At 46.0% G+C, this 21,982-nt stretch overlaps 1 protein-coding gene across 1 annotated transcript in view; it reads left to right on the top strand.

Moving 5' to 3' along the window:
• Window positions 1–20,001, top strand: part of GJD2 (gap junction protein delta 2) — a 67,865-nt gene extending 47,864 nt beyond the window's left edge. The window contains exon 2 of the mRNA XM_078661975.1: window positions 19,143–20,001. Within this exon, the coding sequence (XP_078518101.1) occupies window positions 19,143–19,986 (844 nt within the window). The 3' untranslated portion in view covers window positions 19,987–20,001. The remainder of the gene's footprint in view (window positions 1–19,142) is intronic.
• The last annotated feature ends 1,981 nt before the right edge of the window (window positions 20,002–21,982 follow it).

Here is a 21,982-nt window from a genome sequence, read left to right as displayed (position 1 = left end):
GCGTGTGTGTGTCCCATTTACTGCCTTTGTGAGTACAACAATTGCTTAGCACTACCCTCTGATAAGCCTAACTGCTCAGACACTCTGGGCCCGATTCACAGAACTAACTTAAGACAAAATCCTAAACTTACTACTTTTGGTATTCACAGAAGTTAGGATTTTGTCTTAAGTTTGACTTAAGACAGACTTAAGTTAGGATTTTTTCTTAAGTCTGTCTTAAGTTTGTCTTAAGACAAACTTAAGACAAAATCCTAACTTCTGTGAATACCAAAAGTAGTAAGTTTAGGATTTTGTCTTAAATTAGTTTTGTGAATCGGGCCCTCTACCACAAATATTCGTTAGTATTATCTACTTTTGCCTCTATCAACAAATCTGGGTCTCAATGGACACTCTACACAGTGTACTTTGTTTTAGTTCACTATATAGAGAGCAAGCTTCCTACAGCACTGATCCATATACATTAGCAGCCCTTTTCTGTACAGTACTGACACTACTGCACCATATCGAGTAGCAGTCCACCTCGGTGCAGAACAGACCCAAATGTAACATATACAGTAGCAGTCCCCCTCAGTGCAGTACTGACCTTAATGCACCGTATACAGTAGAACCCATTCTCGGTGCAGTACTGACCCTAATGCACCATACACAGTAGCATCCCTCCTCAGTGCAGGAGCAACCCTAATGCACCTTGTAATACAGTCACAGTCATCTTCGGTGCAGGACTGACCCTAATGCAGCACACATAGAAAGAGCAAATCATCTTTAAAGGTGGTTTATGTGTAAGAAGGTGTCCCTTCCTGCACATGAACAATCATTCCCTGCAACTCAGGCACCCTGGCACTCTGGCACAAGCATGTCTGTGTGGCGCTAGTCAGCAATTTGTAGCACCAGCACAAGGGAAAACACAGGGGTGGGCCATATACTTGTGAATACGGTGCATCCCTGCATTTTTTAAATGATGCAGCACAGTGCTGCAAAATTTGCCATTTCCTTGTAAGCATACCCAATCTTCTCTTGAATTGTTTCAGTGACAGCCCTCACTACCACTAGACAGCTCCCTTTGAGTTATTTCAGTAACAGCTCTCTCTGCCACGAGACAGCTCGCTCCCTTCAAGCTGTTTCAGGAACAGTCGTCTCTCCCACTAGGCAGTTCTCTTTGTCTTGGTTGCCTTAGCTGTTCTCTTTACTGCTATAATGCTCATTTTGTATTGTGTCACAGCACTCTTCAGTACTAGAAAGGTCCCTTTGACTTAAATCCAGTAACTTCACCTCTAACAGGAGACAGTTCTCCATGAATTACAAGCAGGAGCTGTTCTCATTAGTATGAGAAAGTTCCCTTTGACTTGTAAAAGCTAGTAACCCTCTTCAGTGTTAGACAGCTCTCTTTTAAATCCCTGAAGTTGCAGTGATCTTCGGTACTGTACAGCAACCCTTTGATATGTGTAGTGTAGTAATGCTCCCATGCACGCGACAGACATCTTTTAACATGGTTGCCAAGCAGCCTTCTTAGGTACCAGAATCTTTCCTTTGTATTATAAACTGAACTGCAGCACTTCTCTTCAGGACCAGACATCCCTCTTTTAATGATAAACTAGGACAGTCTTATGTAATAAAGCTAGAGATTTAGCCTAGAATAATTAACAGCAGATTATATTAATTCGAATATTCTCTCCATCATATTTTCCATTCCCTTTACTACTACACACCCCTTTGAATTGGAGAGTACCGCAGTTATCTCTAGTGCTAAATATATTCCTCAGATATGTGCAGTGTAGCAGCCTTTTTAGCAAAGGCCACTTTGAATGGGCAGGAGCAAGGTGCTGATGTCTGAGGTAACAGGCACTACGGAAAAGGGGGCCACCTCAAAATAGGCTGCACAAGGGGACTTTCTGGTAAGTTTGGGGGCCCCTAAACAAGGGATGGGGTTGCCAGTGCCTCTGGAACATGGGAGCACAGCTGGTTCATTGGTACCCAGGCCAGGTGGGCTGGGTGCAGAGAAGATAGGGCAGTTTGGCCCTGTGTGTCAAGATAGTCCTCGTGGTCAGGAGCAGACAAGATGTATGGACGATTCTGGGACAGCTGGGCGATTCACAGAATTGGTTTCTGGAGTCTCGACATCCCTCAAAAGGTGCTAGCTTTCAGGGTAGTTGGAGTCTGGATTGGTCTCTTCATCTTGTCAGTTGAAGTAGTCCGGTACCTTGAGTATTGCTACAGTACAGCTCTGGAAGGTCCTGGTGTCCTTTCACTTGGTAGGGGACAGATCTGACCCTCTCGAGCTGGTGTACAATTCTGGTCTGGTTGCTGCATTGGCATTGCCGGGGAGCGGCAAGTACATAAGCAAACTCTGTGGGATGGGTGCCTGCAGGATGCAGGGTAGTAGTGCTTCTCCAAAGGAGATCTCCGGTGATTGGCGAGGGGCTGGAAGCCCCACAACAGCAGGATGAGGCAGTATACCACAATGGTCGAGTCATTGAGACATCAGGCAGCATTTCACACCAAAATTCAGCAGCAGGTCCTCTGTTCCCGGGTCAGCAGCTCTTCTTAGTCTGTGTGGCTCTCCAGCATGGAGAACGTGTGAAGAACCTCCGCCCTGAGCAGGCATTGTTCCTGGCCTCAGAGATTTAAGGCTCTCACCTCATGAGGTCAGAATCATGTTCCCAGGGGTCGCTGGAACACTTTTTGGGCACTCGTTCTTACTCTTGTCAAATTGCTAGACCCGAGGATTCCTTTGTCTGTTCTAAACACAGGGATGTGTGCCGTGTCGACTCTTCAGTTTATCTGCATTAAGACACGTAGCCTGCAATGGCAATGTGCATGATCTAGGTTGGCCCAAATTGTGCTTCAGCCCTAGAGTAACCTCTTCGGTATCAATGCCCTTGGTACCAAGGATACCAGTTACAAGGGACTTATATGGCGGCTGAAGTTGTGCCAACTGTGGTACAGTTGTGTGAAAGAGCTCTGGCACAGGGAACCTAGTTAGCAGGGACCATGTGCTCTTTCAGCTGAAATCACCTAATGTCCCAGGCAAAAGGCGGTGGCTAACCATGGTAAAAAGAGGCACTTTCCTGCATGTGTGTAATGTAGGAATCCTCTTTAGCAGACTACAGCTACCTTTGAATTGTATACTGTAGCTGGCCTCTTCGGTGCTACACAGCTTTCTTTGATGTGTGTAATTTAGCTTTACTCTTTACTGCACAGCTTCCTTTGATGTGTGTAATGTATAACCATGGGCGTAGCTTGCGGATCGGCACTACGCGGAGGTCCACACAGTTGGGGGCCAACTCGGTGGAAACTCCGCTCTGACCTGCCGCCCGCTTCCACTCCCTAGGAAGAATTACCTTAAATATACTTTAAAGGTTAAAAAAAGAAACACTTACCTTGACTGTAGCATCCCGGGCTGCCATCCTCCTCTTCCTCAGTTTCCCGATAATCTGCGCATGCGTGTGCGCCCGCGCATTTCTCGCGTGCCCGTGCATGCACATTTCTTACGAGGAATACGCATGTCTGGGCGCGTGCGCAAGCACAGATCATTGTGAAGCAGAGGAAGAGGAGGACGGCAGCCTGGGGATGCCGCAGTCAAGGTAAGTGTTTATTTTTTTGCCTTTAAAGTATATTTAATGTAATTCTTCATGGGGGGGTGAAGGCGGGGGCTGGCAACTCCACTCTGCCACTTTCTACACAGCTTCCTTTGATGAGTCTAATGTAACTGTCCTCTTTACTGCACAGATCCTTTGATGTGCTTAGTGTAGATATCTTCTTCACTGCTCAGCTTCCTTTAATGTGTGCAATGTAGCTGTCCCCTTTACTGCACAGCATCCTTTAATGTGTTCAAAGTAGCTGTCCTCTTTACTGCGCAGCTTCCTTTAATGTGTGCAATGTAGCTGTCCCCTTTACTGCACAGCTTCCTTTAATGTGTGCAATGTAGCTGTCCCCTTTACTGCACAGCATCCTTTAATGTGTTCAAAGTAGCTGTCCCCTTTACTGCACAGCTTCCTTTAATGTGTGCAATGTAGCTGTCCCCTTTACTGCACAGCATCCTTTAATGTGTTCAAAGTAGCTGTCCCCTTTACTGCACAGCATCCTTTAATGTGTTCAAAGTAGCTGTCCCCTTTACTGCTCAGCTTCCTTTAATGTGTGCAATGTAGCTGTCCCCTTTACTGCACAGCATCCTTTAATGTGTTCAAAGTAGCTGTCCTCTTTACTGCTCAGCTTCCTTTAATGTGTGCAATGTAGCTGTCCCCTTTACTGCACAGCTTCCTTTAATGTGTTCAAAGTAGCTGTCCCCTTTACTGCACAGCATCCTTTAATGTGTTCAAAGTAGCTGTCCTCTTTACTGCGCAGCTTCCTTTAATGTGTGCAATGTAGCTGTCCCCTTTACTGCACAGCTTCCTTTAATGTGTGCAATGTAGCTGTCCCCTTTACTGCACAGCATCCTTTAATGTGTTCAAAGTAGCTGTCCCCTTTACTGCACAGCTTCCTTTAATGTGTGCAATGTAGCTGTCCCCTTTACTGCACAGCATCCTTTAATGTGTTCAAAGTAGCTGCCCCCTTTACTGCACAGCATCCTTTAATGTGTTCAAAGTAGCTGTCCCCTTTACTGCACAGCTTCCTTTAATGTGTTCAAAGTAGCTGTCCCCTTTACTGCACAGCATCCTTTAATGTGTTCAAAGTAGCTGTCCCCTTTACTGCACAGCTTCCTTTAATGTGTGCAATGTAGCTGTCCCCTTTACTGCACAGCATCCTTTAATGTGTTCAAAGTAGCTGTCCCCTTTACTGCACAGCATCCTTTAATGTGTTCAAAGTAGCTGTCCCCTTTACTGCACAGCATCCTTTAATGTGTTCAAAGTAGCTGTCCCCTTTACTGCACAGCTTCCTTTAATGTGTGCAATGTAGCTGTCCCCTTTACTGCACAGCATCCTTTAATGTGTTCAAAGTAGCTGTCCCCTTTACTGCACAGCATCCTTTAATGTGTTCAAAGTAGCTGTCCCCTTTACTGCACAGCTTCCTTTAATGTGTTCAAAGTAGCTGTCCCCTTTACTGCACAGCATCCTTTAATGTGTTCAAAGTAGCTGTCCCCTTTACTGCACAGCATCCTTTAATGTGTTCAAAGTAGCTGTCCCCTTTACTGCACAGCATCCTTTAATGTGTTCAAAGTAGCTGTCCCCTTTACTGCACAGCTTCCTTTAATGTGTTCAAAGTAGCTGTCCCCTTTACTGCACAGCATCCTTTAATGTGTGTGATGTAGCTGTCCCCTTTACTACACAGCTTTCATTGAAGTGTGTAATCTATATATCCCCTTTAGTGCTGCATAGCTTTTGTTGATGTGTGTAATTTAACTGCCCCCTTTTAGTTCTGCACAGCTTCTTTTGATGTGTAATGTATCTGTCCTCTTTAGTACTGCACAGCTTCCTTTGAGCTGTGCAATGCAACTGTCCTTTTTATTGCACACCTTCCTTTGAATTGTAAATTGTAGCTGTCCTCTTTAGCATAATGTAACTTCCTAGGGCAACTCAAACATACTAGTTCTCTGACATAAGGAGAGACAAAAAAAATGTGTATATTGCAAAAATACAAAAATAGTTTTCATTAAAGATTTAAGAATAAATGTATATACAAAATAGATCCAAAACAATCCACAAGCACACCACATCCATGTCATCATTCATACTCAACAATCATAATGTATACCGCACAGAAAAAAAAGCACATTGAACATATATCTATAAATCTTTCATATTCATATTCAAAGATATATTGCCATTTTGATGATTTATGATTTAGACATTTATAAGAAAAAAGCCATAAATTCAGCCTATTAAATTGTTGTTAAATTTGTGTCTGTGTCACTACGTGGCTGCAACCCAGGATGGTATGCTACGCGCGTTTCGGCACAACAGTGCCTTCTGCAGGAAAAGCCATCGCAGATAAAATACGTCTTTGAATGTAAAACACACTACACATGTATGACATCTCTCCTGAAGAGAGAATAGAAAGAACGAACAACATATTCATCAATTTGCTTCATATTTGAATGTGTAACCAGACATTCTGTCTTTAACAAAAAGATATGCCAAACCATGTATGGCCCTTGGCATATTTTGAACACAAACAGTGACCAGAGCACAATGTTACCACATCCTATATTCTCCCATAGGCGCAATAAAAACCTTAAAGATCACATTGTACATTCCCGGATGATGACTAGTACACCCTTCAAATAGAAAACGATTGATGGACAGAATGCGGAAGTGGACAACTTGTGGATTGTTTTAGATCTGTTTTGTATGTATATTTATTGTTAAGTCTTTAATAAAAACTATTTTTGTATTTTTGCAATATACACAATGTGTTTTTGTCTCTCTTTATGTCAGAGAACTAGTATAGTCATGTATTGTATCAAGTTTGAGTTGCCCTAGGAATTTACATTATGTATTATTTCCCTGCCGATAGGAACTCCTCCTTAGTAGCAGGGGACCTTTTCTTATTTAAGCTGTCCTCTTTAGCACCACACAGCTTCCTTAGATGTGTGCAATATATCTGCCCTCTATAATGCACAGTTCCTTTGAATTATAAATTTACTGTGGCTGTCTTCTTTGTTGCTACACAGCTTCCGTTGATTTGTGTAATGTAGCTGTCCTCTTTAGTGGTGTACAGCTTTATTTCATGTGGGTTATTGTGCTGTTCTCTTTAACACTCCTTCGTTTGATGTGTGTAATGTAGCTGTCACTACACAGCTTCCTTTGTTGTGTGTAATGTAGGTGTCGTTTTTAGTGCTATACAGCTTCCTTTGAATTGTGTACTGTAGCTGCTCTCTTTGCTGCACAACTTCCTATGATATGTGTAATGTAGCTCTCCTCTATACTGCTACACAGCTTTATTTGATGTGTGTAATGTTGCTGTCCTCTTTAATGATTCTTCCCCTGATGTGTGTAATGTTGCTGTTCTTTTTAACATTTCTTCCTTTGATTTGTGTAATTTAGTTGTCCTCTTTAGTGTTACACAGCTTTATTTGTTGTGTGCAATGTTACTGTCTTTTTTTAGTAGTACACTGCTCACTATTGTTTGGCAGTGCTGGCCAGCTCCTGTTCATATGTGAAGAGTTGCAGCCCTCTTTAGTACAATACAACCTCCTCTTATTTCTGTACTGTACAAGCCTCTTTAGTTCTATACAGCTCCCTTTTTAATTACAAAGTGCTGCAGCTTGCCCCACAGCTCCCTTTGATATGTGTACCACGGCAATCCTCACTGGTCCTGGACAGTTCCTGATGAAACTAACAGTACGTCACAGCTCCCAAACACTTTTATTCAGGTTCCATACTCTTCAGCAGTGGACACCTCTAAAACCATATTCACGACAGCCACATATTTCAAGACAGGACAGCTCCCAAAGACGCATTCACAAAAGCCTCGCTTTTCAGCACTGGACAGCTCCGAAGTTGAGATAGAGAATGGCCACACTCTACAACCCAGGACATCTAAAAATACTTTGACACACCATCCACACTCTGCAGCACAGGGCAGCTTTGATGACTGATATACAACAGACACACTCTTCAGCACTGGACAGTTCCCAAAAAGGGTTATACAACATCCACACTCTTTAGCAATGAACAGCTCCTAACAACTGAGGGATGTGTTCACAAGATGCACTTTTGAGTAGATTTCCTACTTTTGACTATTCACCATTTAAGAATGCAAAGTTACTTGAAAGTGTAGACTTACATGCCCCCTTAAACATGGGGTGGAGTCACTAAAATGTTGTAAAGTTACTACTAGCAGTGACTTAACAACTGTATTTGACGTTCTGCTGAACACTTGGCAGACACTCCATAGTGGAGGCAGAGGTCTCCCTATGGTAAAGTATAGGGGAAACCGTAAAAGTTCATTAATCTTTAGAACAATATGAAAAATAATAGCATTAATAACTTCAAAATATATTCCCTTGAAATAAAATAAAAAATCTGACATTTAAATTAAGAAACACTATACTTTTTATTATGTACTAAAAATTATTAAAAGAAATGTATAACATTAATTGAGTGATTTAAATATGTTTTGATTAAATTTAATGTTACATTCATTTGTAAAATGTAAGAAATGTATTTGACATGTTTTTAAAGTAAAATAATAAATGTTTATTTATTTATTTTAATATCAAATTGATTGTATCTATACTTTTAAATAGTTTAAATAATTTTGTGGTATTTACCATTAGTTTCTATGATGTTTTAATAAATGTCCCTACCGCCATTATTTTCTATGTGAGGGTTTTGCAGTGCAAGTGGTTGGTCATGTGTAGTGGTGGGCTTACTCCAGGTCTGAGCTGCAGTACATTTTCTACAGTTTTGTATCCTTTTAGGCTGTAGTAGCAGTAGTGCTGCAGTTTGTGAATAGCAACCGACTTACTCTTTTGTGAGTCAGTGCATTTTCCTCTGTAAACCCCTCCATAGCCTTACTGAAACCCCTTCTTACTCTTTTTTATCCACTCCTCCTTAGTAGTAAATATGCCCCATCATTCAGACAGCTCACAAAGACCTTTACACAACAACCACCCTCTTCAGCACTGGACACTCCTAAATACATTTACACAATAGCCACACTCTTCAGCACTGGATAGCGCTTAAAGTCTTTTACACATCAGTCACACTCTTCAGCACTGGACAGCTCTTAAAGACCTGTACACAAAACACACACTCTTCAACACTGGACAGCTCAAAAAGACCTTTACACAACAGCCACACTCTTCAACGCTGGACAGCTCCCAAAGACCTTTACACAACAGCTGCACTCTTCAGCACTGGTCAGCACCCGAAGACCTTTACACAACAGCTGCACTCTTCAGCACTGGTCAGCACCCGAAGACCTTTACACAACAGCTGCACTCTTCAGCACTGGTCAGCACCCGAAGACCTTTACACAACAGCTGCACTCTCTAGCACTGGTCAGCTCCCAAAGACACACAAGAGACACACTCCTCAGCACTGGTCAGCTCCCAAACACCTTTACACAAAAGACACACTCTTCAACACTGGACAGCTCCCAAAGACATTTACACAACAGCTACACTCCTCAGCACTAAACAGCTCTTAAAGTCTTTTACACAACAGCCACACTCTTCAACAATGGACAGCTCCCAAAGATCTTTACACAAGATACACACTCTTCAGCACTGGACAGCTCACAAAGGGTTTTACACAACAGCCACACTCTTCAGCACTAGGCAGCCCCGGGGACACCCATACTGAAGCGGTGATCCTAGTAGCAGAACGGATATATGTATATTTATTTGTGTTCTGAGGCCACAACTGGAGGTTTCTGAACTTTTGCTTTGCTGTGCCATGTGTCAAGTGAGAAGAGCAGTTAATGCATTTGATTAGCACATTTATTTTTAGAGCAGTCAGAACAATGCGTGGTCTGCACTTCTAAACACAGCTACATTTCTCTTTGGTGAGTCAAGGGCGGGGAAGGTTATTCCACTGCTGTGAAACCTTAGATGGCTCGGATACCCTGCAGCGACAGTGCAGACACTGTGCTACCGCATGGGGTGCGTGAAAAGGCTTCTGACAAGCACCTTGGCTGCGTTCCCTCAACACCACATTAGCATACCCATTCCCTGGGGAGTGAATTTATTTACATTCAATATCCACTGTATTTTTCCATTTTTTAGATAGGTAAACAGGAAAAACAATATGCACCTTTTAGAATAATAATTTAACTATACAGCTGGCATTATGTACTCTGTAAGTGTTTTTGGGCCAGCCTCTTCATCTGTCAGAGTCTATAAGATGCTTACTAATTGTGCATCTCCGTTATCTCGGCTCTTTTATTTACTCGACCCTCTTGATTCAACGAGCAAGTTTAAGACTAAATTATAATTTGATGACTTTTACTTCCATAAAGCAGTAGCCTACAAAGTGGCTAATAGTGGAGTTAGAACAGTAAATCAGTCAAGTCAGGGTACAGGTCAGTCAAAGCAGAGAACAAGTCGAAGTGCAGAGATAAAGATAAAGCTAGTGTAATTAGAAGTGTGGAAAGTTTAAATTGCACCAGGAAACTTTACTCTTAGCCGAGTAAGGATTTTACACTTCTTAAAGTCAGTTAGTCTTTCTTGATGTTGACACACTACTTGGCAGATTTACCAGCCCCTTGCGTCACTTTTGCGCCGTTGTTGCATCACTTAAATGACGCAATGGCGGCGTAAAAGTTGCGTCCCATTTACAACACGACGCATCCAGGGAAATGCGTCATTTTGTAAAGCCCTGCGTGACATTATACTTGCGTCAGGTATAATGTATGCAGGGTAGGCGTTCCCATGCAGGAAACTCTTGTAAAAGTGATGCAGTGAAATCTACAAGATGTCACTGCGTGACTTTTTGGACGACACTGTGTTAAAACCTTATGCTTGCTTAAAGTAGGTGTAAGGAGTGATGCAGTGTATTGGGAATAGGCGGCAACACGCATTGCTGGAGTTGCGTCATGCTTGCGACACGACTCCAGCAATGCGTGACTTTTCCGCTAATAGATGCCTCAGAATTTCTGATGCATCTGTCAATCCTTGCACCATGGTGCGCTGTATTGTAAATATGGTGCATCCAGGGTGACCCAAGGGTTTTGCTTGGTGGTGTAGGGAAAGTGACGCATATCTACATATGCGTCACTTTCTTGTAAATCTGCTCCTTCGTCTTAAGCAAAGCTTGCAGCTGGATGGGCCAACTAGCGAAAGGGTTTGTTTTCTCTGCTACCATTTAGGTCTATCCTTTATGCTGTGTGACTGCAGGGAAATTCTGTAATATTCACAAGGTCTATTACCTGCCCAATATAGGTCTCACTTTCAAAAGAGGGACTTCCGGTGGAGGGGAATGCATATGCACCCTGTCCAATCCCTGCCCACCAGACGTTCCAGTCTAGAGGGTTTGACATGTGTTGGGCAAGATGATTCGATAATGGCTGAGCATTGGCAGCTGGCTTATAGACCCAACTGGCATCAGGAATATTTGGATACCATAGCTAATGAAGTGAAAAAAAGATGTGCACTTGTGAAGACTTTGATTTTAAAAAATGTCTACACTGGTAAGTGCTAATTTGATGTTATGTTATGTTATGTTATGTTATGCTATGTTATGTTTTGTTATGTTATTGGCTCATATATATCACGGCGAATCACTCCCTAAGGAGTATCTTGGTGCTTGCTACTTAGCAACAGCACAGAGTAATTAAAACATCCACGGTTTTAAAGTTTTTTAAACTCGGGGAGGTCAGAATGACTGCGAATGTACAGAGGAAGTTTGTTCCAGTAAAATGGGGCAAGATGAGAGAAGGATTGAACCCCGAATCTAGCAGTAAGAATGCGAAGGATCATTAGTAATGATTTGTTTGTGAGCCTGAGTAGTCTGGTGGGTTGGTAGTGGAAAAGTCTGGAATATAGATAGATGTGTAGTACGTTCCTTAGTGCCTCATGGGTCAAGCATCAAAGCATGAAGTTAACAGGTTTTCTAATGGGCAACCAATGTAAGGCTTTTAAAATGGAGGCAAAGTGAGTTTGTGAGGGGGGTGCATATCAGCTGAGCTGGTGTATTCTGCTCTACTTGCAGTTTGGGCAGCAGGGAGTTATTAGCTGCCACCAGCAGTGCATTCCTGTAGTCGAGGTGACGTGATTAGTGCCTGGACCAGGGTCTTTCTAGCAGGAGAAGGAAGCTGGGGGAAAGCTTTTTTAGGTGATGCATGGTAGCAAACCAAGTGCCACGGGTGTGCTAAGATGTCGTTCAGGGAGAGAGCTTGGTCAAGCTTGATACCAACTTGATACGAAGTCCTTCTCTTCATGTACTAAGGAAGCGGATTTATTGTCTGAGTTGCAAGTTACTTGGAACCACAAGAGACAGAGTGCACACTCCCCAACATGTGCTGGTTCTCAAACACTCCCAGCTTTACATAATAAAATGTCAGCAGAACTAGAGCACAAAGGACTCTGCCATTCTCTCCACCCACAGCATTGCCAGTCAATCACTCAGGTGCACTCACCCACTCTGGCTTATCCACCCACTCTTGCTTAACATGGCGAACCCACTAGCATATAACAGGCAGGGAAAGTAAGGTTTGAGATACGGTGTTTGATAAAGTGCTGGCAGCTACTCCTGACAATTTAGTCACCTGGACATGTTAAAATGCTTGTATAGGGGGGAGGAGCTTCGCGCGCAACCAAGATGGTCGCGTGAGCACAGGGCTCCCGGACCTTCGCCGCCTCCGCCGTTTATCCTGTACCTTATCCTGACTTAGAGGACGGGTCGCTTGTGGCACGGCCCAGCTGATCATTTATCTGTTTCCAGATTTCGATTTGGACTCCGGGAACCGAAGTTACGGACTTCGGAATCTTGTTGGCCTGCTCCCTGGTGCCACCCCGGTCTCTGCTTCTCTTCCAGCCGGACAGTAATCGAACAACAACGGATCGCCTGAGTCACCTCGGCTCGGTCGTCTACTTTCGGTTTCGTTTCTCGCCCTGCGACCTCTCTGACTCTGTCTGGATCGGCCTCTCTCGGTTGCCCTCCACCCTACCATAGCTCGACATTTGCGGACCTGCCTAGTGTGGCTCACTAAATGGTGTGGAGTGCCCACTTTCTGCTTTTAAACTGTTGCGGGCGCACCGAGTGTAGCCATTTTCACCAGGTCTCAGGTAACCCTCCGGGGCATGATATCCAAGATGGCCACCAAACCCGAGGGCGAAAAACGCAAGACCAAGCCGGCTCTCCGGGGGGGTGCCGTGCAGTCTAACGTCATGGACAGATACACCCTCGCCAAAGGCTCCCCGGGTGGACCAACCAAATCCCCGATTAATGTCGAAGAGGATTCCTCGACGGGTGAGGACTTGTCGCTAAAGGACGTCATGGGCGCCATTGCTGGCATGAAGGCCACATTGGGTCAACAGTATGAGGCCCTGGCTCATAAGCTGGACACGGTTGCCATCGATGTTACCCTGATCAGGGCTGATCTTGCGAAGACCAACGAGAGGGTCAAATCACTCGACCTTAAAACATCCAGCCTCGTTACTGACGTCTCCGATTTACAGACAGAAGTCGTCAACTTGAGAGCCTCCAATGACTATTTCTCCCGGCGCATGGAGGACTTTGAAGGCCGTGCGCGGCGGAATAATATCCGTCTGGTTGGTGTCCTGGAGAAATCGGGAGCCTCTTCGGTGGACGTGCTGGTGGAGGCCCTTGTTCTGAACCACCTAGCGCCTAAAGGCCTCAGTAAGTTCTTTGCCGTGGAACGTGCGCATAGGATACCGGGAGGCCCACATAAGCAGGGAGCCACTCCACGTCCCATCATTGCTCGGATCTTCCATTTTCGAGACAGGGATGCGATCCTCCAAGCATCGCGTCAATCTGGTCCTGTGGCTTTTGAAAACTCTACGGTTAGTTTCTACCCAGACTTCACCCAGCAGGTGCAGAAACAAAGACTCGGATTCCAAGGGGTGAAGAGGAGGCTGAGAGACAGAGACATGAAGTACACTATGCTCTTCCCGGCCCGACTACGTGTGGTGTACAGGGATCGAACATTCTTCTTCGACCATCCTGGGGCCGCAGGTGACTGGCTTGACATGCTGCCCTCCGGGCAGGAACATTCTGAACACTTTGGACATTCCGGAGGAGCGGAGGGCGGCCCGGTGGAGCAGGAATAGGGAGCGACGCTGGCTCCCGGGCCACCCCATTGACTTTCAGCTGTGGTTTGATGCTATGCAACTATTGGCTGCTAATGTTTGGTCTTTTCGGGGTGTGGGCGGGGTGTGGGTGAGTCTTCCTCCTCAGGGGTTCTTTTCGTAGACTAGTTGTGTGATGGGGCGACAGGCACACTGCAAGTTGGGGTGGCTCTTGGGTCTTACGCAGGGGTGCAGGGTGGGGGGCGAGATGTTCAGGGGTTCTTTGGGGGTTGGGGGGTTGCAGTTTGTGTTTCTTTGTTTTCTTCAAGGCATAGTGTTGATGTTCTCCTGCTATATAGTGGTGCGTCTGGTGCGGGGTGGGATTGGGATTGGTTTCTGGGATGGGGGTAGGGGACTTAATTTGTTGTGTTGGAACGTCAACGGGTCGGGGGACAGGATAAAACGGGGTGTGGTATTGCAACTGTTGCAGCGTTTATCCCCTGATGTGGTGTTGCTCCAGGAGATGCACTTGATTGGCAATACATGCCACGCAATGAATAGGCGTGGATACCGTCTCCTGGCCGACTCTGGTTTCACCTCTGGCTCTAGGGGGGTGGGCATTCTGGTACGGAGCTCCCTCCCCCTCGCTGTTGACGACATTGTCCTTGATGATAGGGGCCGCTACGCCGCCATTGTGGGATGCTGGGAGGGGAAGGTCATCACCCTGCTCTCTGTTTACGTCCCGCCTGGTCTGCAGGCCACTGCCTTTGTCGATCTGGGAAGAGTACTCCTGGGGGTCCCTGAGGGTCAGCTTGTAGTGGGAGGGGATTTTAACTCTGTAGTGTCAGGGATGTGTGACTGTTACCCCCCCCGGGAAAATGTACGGTCTCAATCTTGGCTGGGGGACTTCTTGGACACTCTGGGGCTCACTGATTGTTGGCGCCTGCTCCACCCGGGACAGTCGCAGTACACTTTCCACTCTGGGGCTCACGGCAGTCTTTCGAGACTAGACTATGTGTTGATGCCCTCCTCACAGACCTCCTCTATCAGGGAGATAAAACACCTTGCTAGGGGCATATCGGACCACTCCCCATTATGGTTAGTCATAGATACGAAGCTGGGGACTGACGGCCGAGTGGCTCCGATTAACCCCTGGTATCTCCGTGTTCCAAAGGTGAAAGCTGAACTGGTTAAAGCGCTTGACCATTACTTTGCTGATAATGTGGGCACCGTCTCCTCCTCTGTTACACTGTGGGAAGTGTACAAAACTGTGATTCGGGGCCATGCCCTTTCCTTGATTAGCACTGTTAGGAAGGTTAACCAGGAGGGGGTTGTCCGGATCGAGAACGAAATCGCTGTCCTTGAGGGGGAGTTGGAGTCCGAGGTCACCCCGGATAGACTGCACCTACTGAGTCTTAAACAACTTGACTACAGAGCACTAGTTACGGATGCTGCGAAAGAAATGGGCAGGGAACAGCAGGGGTGTCTGTATGATGTGGGAGACAAGGCTGGGAAGTTGCTTGCTTGGCTGGATAGGAGGGAGCGCGTGAGTCGGGTGGTCCCTGTGGTTGTGAATGTGCAAGGAGTCAGTCTTACTGACCCCGCCGACATTGTGGACTGTTTTGCGGACTATTTCCGGGATGTGTATTCCCCTGTGTCCGATCGACCCGAGCATGACTCCCAGCTACTCCTGCGAGACCTCTCGCTGCCTTGTTTGTCGGACCCTGAGAGGGGGCTCCTCGAGGCACCGCCCACAGTGGAGGAAGTGGTTACTGCCATTTGCTCGGTCCGCTCGGGGAAGGCTTCGGGCCCCAATGGGCTCCCCATTGAACTCTACAAGCTCCGTCCGGACACGATAGCTCCGTATCTACGGTCGATGTTCCTGGAATCGTTGGAGTCGGGTTCCCTTCCCCCTGACCAAATATTGGCCACCATAGGTATGATTCCCAAGGATGGTAAGCCACGTGACCGCTGCACCTCCTTTAGGCCCATATCTCTGATCAATGCCGAACCGAAGATCCTGGCTAAACTGCTGGCCAACCGCTTAGTTACTGTCATAAGCGATCTAGTTCACCCGGACCAATCCGGGTTTATACCACACCGCAACACGGCATTGAACCTCCGGCGCCTGCATGGTGTCCTCGCGCGGGCGGGGACGTTGCGCAAATCAGCCATTTTTGCGTCTCTGGATGCCACTATGGCGTTTGATACGCTGGAGTGGCCGTATCTTTCGGCGGTCCTCTCTAAATTTGGCTTCGGCCCGAACTTTATTAATTGGGTGAAACTGCTTTATACCGATCCCTTAGCACAGGTGGTCGTCAACGGCCGTGTCTCCGCCCCATTTGCCCTCGGCAGAAGGACGCGCCAGGGCTGCCCTTTATCCCCTCTTTTATTTGCCCTTGCTCTGGAACTACTGGCGGCCTGGTTGAGATGGGAGCCATCTTTGAAGGGCATTAGATGGAACTCGGACTTTGAGGACCGGGTGTCCTTATATGCAGACGATATCCTGCTGTATCTCACGTCGCCTCGGAAATCGTTGATCGTTCTTTTCGACGTCTTGACCTCCTTCCGTAAAAACTCAGGTCTCGTCATCAATTGGTCTAAGTCGTGCGTCTATGTTCTTTCGGGCGAGGCTCCTCTCTTGCCCCGCGGCTGCCCTATTTCGGTGGTGCGGGAAGGCTTTAAGTATCTGGGGATCTTTATTACCTTGGACCCGGTACTTCGTTATGAGCGCAATTTGCTGCCCCCGCTCTAGCGCCTTCGCACTGATGTTGTTGCGTGGGGTAAGCTCCCCCTCTCCCCCTTGGGACGAGCTGCACTGTTCAAGATGATGTCGCTGCCCCGGTTCCTTTATGCGCTCCAAAACACGCTCGACACGGTGCCTGCTAGCTACTTTCCAGAGGTCGAGAGTCTACAAAGGCGATTACTATGGGGTGGCCGATCCCGTATTGCCCTGGCGAAGATGACGCTGCCGTGGTACGACGGGGGCATCGCGCTTCCCGATATCCACCGGTACTATTGGGCCTCTCAGCTGGGGGCGGTTTTACCATGGTACTTATGGCCCTTCGCCGAATCCGGCGTTTGAAATGGACAAGTGGCTGTTGCCCGGCGGAGATTATAACAAGGCGCTGTACGCGAGGTCTGTTTGCAGGACCCTCACGGGCCCCACCATGACAGCCGTGCAGGTGTGGTATCGTGCGACGGCGGCTCTGGGCTGGACAGATAAACTGACTTGTGCGACTCCGCTTTACGCATCTGATAGGCTCGGTCCCTATGGAAATCGAAGGGCTTTGACAAGTGGGATGTGATCGGTATTAGCAGGGTGAATGATGTGTGGACCAAGGGTAGGGTCAAGACGTTTGAGGAGCTGAAAGCGGAGTACGACTTGAATGATAGGGAGTTTTTTCGCTATGCGCAAATTCGACATGCCATACTATCTGTTTTCCCCTCGGGCACTGATATCCCGGAGGGGTCCCCGCTGGAAGATCGGATTCTGGACGGGCACGTCCCGGACAGTACGATCTCGCTCATATACAAAAAACTGAACAACAACAGGATTGACCTCCTCTGTCATCTTCGAGAGGTCTGGACCAGTGACGGTCTGGAACTTGATGATGAGGACTGGCAGGCGGCGATCTCTTCCCCGAAGGAAGTGGCGATCCCGGCGCGCCTTCGGTTTGTGCAGCTCAAAATTCTTCATAGGGTGTATGTGACTGGTCCCCGTCTGGTGTGTATGGGATTCTCTGTGGATGGTCTGTGTAGGCGTGGCTGTGGTCTCGTGGCTACATTTCTCCATATTATTTGGGAATGTCCTGCCGTGATGCGCTACTGGACTCGGGTGCATGAGGTTATGAGTGAGGTCACGGGTGTGCGGTCAATGCCTGAGGTGAGGAGATGCTTGTTAAATGTCTGGGAACCGAATGATTACAGCGGCGCGCAGCTTCGCTGGGTGTCCCTGGGTAATATGATTGCTAAGAGGGACATTGCCCAATTGTGGGGTGCTCAGAGGCCGCCGACGGTTCTGCTGTGGCAACAAAACATGGATTGGTGCATGTTTCGAGAGAAGACAGTTTATGTTGCCCGTGGCACGCCCCATAAATGGTGTAAGATCTGGAGTCAGTGGAACACATACCGTGGTGATATATGTACCCCCCCTCCCACAGACTTTGAAACTGACCTATCTTCCTCCCAACCTATTGTTTCCTCCACAATTGATTAGGTGTTCTTGCTTGCTCCTGATCACCCTCCCACCCCACAATGTATAGCCCTGCCGATTGCACTGCTAATGTACTCCCCCCGACGCCGCAGCGGCACATCTGTAATGTACTGCCTTGTGTTTTGTTTTCTTTCTTTGTTTATGTATGTTTTGAATTTAATAAAAAATGTTCACAAAAAAATAAAAATGCTTGTATAGGGTGAACAGATACCCACACGGGGTTTCCCAGGGCTTTTAGCAGCAGATAGAGTGTTTACCAGCTCAGGGGCTCAGAACAGCACGTCTTTAGTTGTCTGCAGAAAGTGAGGAACAAAGTGCAAGATCTCATATGTTCTGGCAAAGCATTATACTATTTACAGCTGAGGAAAAATAAAGGGAGACCTCCCATGCGAGTAAGTTTAATCTTAGGGAGAGTGCAAAAAGAGAGGTTGCTTGAATGCAGATAGCGAGTGGGCTTGTACGGTTTTATCAGACCTTTAATATGGTAGGGGCGATCCCTGCCCTTGCTTTGAACATGTAACACAAAGCATTTGAGGGCATATTTACAAGGGCTTTATCTGACCTTTTTTGGCTTACAAAGCCAAAAAAGTGGCGATAAAACCAGCGCCCTATTTACAAGAGGGTGCTAACATGCATAATTGCATGTTAGCACCCTTTTTCCCAATGCCTCCCTTTGCAACTCCAATGAGATGCAAAGTGGGCGTTACTGGGCGTACCCCGGATGTACTACCTTGCAAATATCGCTGATGTTCACATTGCCATATTTACAAGGCAGCCCAGATGATTTTAGCACACATTAGATTCTGGCAAAAACGGCTGTTTTCGGCAAAATCTAACGTCTGCTAAAATCCTGACTTAGCCATCCCTAACATAGGGGGTGGATTCTGCTGGGTCGTATCAGCAAGGTTATCGCCCTTTTGTAGGGAACATCACTGGAAAACCAGCGATCTATCTCTGGAATTTTTATCGCCCTGGAGAAACGCGTTGTTCATTAGGCGCTACCAGGGTGATAAATGCCAGAGATAGCCTGCTATATTATAATTATCGCTCAGCACGGCCAGCGATGATTATACCCTGCCATTGTTAATATGCCCCTTAATTGAACATTCCCCAACCAATGAACCTCATGGCTAAGAGATGTAACGGAGGCATATTTTGGTAGTCGATAGATCAGCCTAAATGCATGGCTAGTTAAACACTGTTGCATGAAATGATTGACAGTTTGTTGGCCTTCTTGTGTGGGTTTGCTCCTGTACTCCACACTAACAGTTGCCTGCTGTTCTCTTTCTCTTACAGGATTCTGCTGACAGTAGTGGTCATCTTCAGGATCCTCATCGTGGCCATCGTTGGAGAGACTGTCTATGACGACGAGCAGACCATGTTTGTGTGCAACACCCTTCAGCCGGGCTGCAACCAGGCATGCTACGACAAAGCCTTCCCAATCTCACACATCCGCTACTGGGTCTTCCAGATCATCATGGTTTGCACTCCCAGCCTGTGCTTCATCACGTACTCCGTCCACCAGTCGGCCAAGCAGAAGGAGAGGCGCTACTCCACTGTGTTCCTCAGCCTTGATCGCGACCAGGACTCTATGAAACGCGAGGACAGCAAAAAGATCAAGAACACAATCGTCAACGGAGTGCTCCAGAACACTGAGAACTCCACGAAGGAGGCTGAACCAGACTGCCTGGAGGTGAAGGAGATCCCCCACCCAACCATCCGTGCCCCCAAAACCAAGATGACGCGTCAACAAGGCATCTCCAGGTTCTACATCATCCAGGTGGTCTTCAGGAATGCCCTTGAGATAGGGTTTCTGGTAGGGCAATACTTCCTCTACGGCTTCAATGTACCATCCATGTATGAATGTGACAGATACCCTTGCATCAAGGAGGTGGAATGCTATGTGTCCAGGCCCACAGAGAAGACGGTGTTCCTCGTCTTCATGTTTGCCGTTAGCGGTCTATGCGTGGTGCTAAACTTAGCGGAACTCAACCATCTTGGCTGGAGGAAGATCAAAACAGCGGTCAGAGGGGTGCAGGCCAAACGGAAATCCATCTATGAGATTAGGAACAAGGACCTTCCAAGAATGAATGTGCCCAACTTTGGAAGGACACAGTCCAGTGACTCAGCTTATGTGTGAAGGGACGGGGCAAAGGCTCCTTAACGACTAAACTCAAGCCATACCGGGATTTGGATGGAAAGTGGGACAAGCAGCTAGCACATGTGCTCCAGGGGATGACCATAGGCAGCAGGGGGTCCCTAAAATCATCCAGAATTGGGGTAGGTTGTCTGCTAGCGGTATTCCTTCGCGGAGAACATTGGACAGAGCCCCACTATTTAACTTTTCAAAAAGCACGAAGGACACTTCTTTGAATGAAACACTTGAGAAGGTCTGGGTGGACTTTGCAAACCACTCAAGAGCTGATAGTCATAATACTGGCCAATATGATGTCAAAATATGGGGTCAAGTCAAAAGGAACAAACTGATGTCAGAACAAGGACCCAGGCCGGCCGACGACCAATCGGCAAAGATCTTGTTGATGGTCCAATATATGAACGAAGGTCTTCGAATGTACTCAGCAGCATTGGCAGGGAAGAAGAAGACATACAGAAGCACCCCAAATCCTGCTTCGCGCAGTTTTTGCGCGTTCTCCTGCATCTTATTTTCAAAGAGCACTGGTGCTGTTTCCTGATTGGGCAAGGGGCTCTTCTGTGCGATAACTGCCACTGAAGCAACGTCACAACTCTGCGCACAGCGCGATCTGATCACTACACTTGCAAGCAGTTATCCAAGCATAAGAACCCCTTGCCAATTCTTTCTAAAAATAAAATAAAAAAAGAAAAGCTTTGTGCATTGGCTCAACTGATATTGTTCCTACAGAGGGACTACTTAGGTAGAGTGGAGTATTTTTAATATTTATGGTCGGGATTTTTAAACATTCAGGACTCTTCATTTCAGAAAATGATGGCATATTTAATGTGTTTACCTATTTACTGCAGAGGTGAAGCTTTCCTTTGCAGATACATTTATTACTGCATAATCTCCCACTAACAAATAAGTTGTGTAATTTTTCAGCAAAAATGTCAATTGCTGATTTTTTTTTAGCATAATCTTTGCTCATAGAACAAAATAAATATTCCAAGCACAAAATTCATATTAAATGGATCAGCAAATAATTATTTTGCTGAGAAATAATCGAAGCACATCTATGCTGCAAATAACCCTCGGTAAACTGTTCGTAATTATAATGTGTAAAAAACGAAAAGAAATCTAAAAAGGGCAACCTCATTTTTTTATTGGAAGATACTACTTTGCAAACTTCCCTTCTCAAATTTTGGACAGAACGTAATTATCTAATATTGTATTTATTCGTTTTATAAATCTACTAGACACCTCAAGGCTTTATGGTGCTAATGTGAAATCATAGACACGTTGTAAATACAAAGGAATGACCGAGGTCATACATAGCCACAAACACTTAAAACGTTTCCTCTTTCTTCGAATGGCCTTAGGGTTGTATTGTTATTGCTGCAAGGGTGGGGCAACGAATTCCATACTTGTAATGCTTGAAATAAAAATCAGGGGCTCTTTTATAACTGTGCTGAAACTTGAAAAACAATTGGTAGCCGAACAAAGGTTTCTCCTGGGGACATAAAGCCAATATTGTGAGGCCAAGAGAACCAGGCGAAAGCCTAGCTGGGCCTTGTGAACCAATCCTAGCGCCTTGATCTGTATTCGTTGATTCACAGGCAATAAATGTAAGTTTGGCAACCATGTAAGAATTCCTTCACTATTACATGAAATTGTCAATATTTTGTGAATAATTTTCTGAAATAGAGGTGAATAAATGAAAGCATGCTCAGCTGTAGATGTGCAGTAAAGTAAACAGTAGGTCCCAATAGAAAAAAATATTTAAGAACACATTTTTTTTTTAAATAAAAAAAAAATGTTTTACTTATTTTTTCTCCTATTGGGACCTACTGTTTACTGTACTGTCCTACACCCCGGTCTAAGTGGTTAATTTGGGTTTGCCCTCATCTATAACCCCAGCTCTAGATGTGATCTGGTTCAGGTAGTATCTAGGCCCAGGTGAACTCTAAAATATGCTGACATTACTTGAGCATTACCCTTGTTA

Source organism: Lissotriton helveticus, chromosome 9 (genome assembly GCF_964261635.1).
Source record: "Lissotriton helveticus chromosome 9, aLisHel1.1, whole genome shotgun sequence".
In the NCBI taxonomy this organism is placed as follows: Eukaryota; Metazoa; Chordata; class Amphibia; order Caudata; family Salamandridae; genus Lissotriton; species Lissotriton helveticus.
The sequence above is the reverse complement of the archived record's forward strand: the minus strand, read 5'-3'. Positions and strand labels throughout refer to the sequence as shown.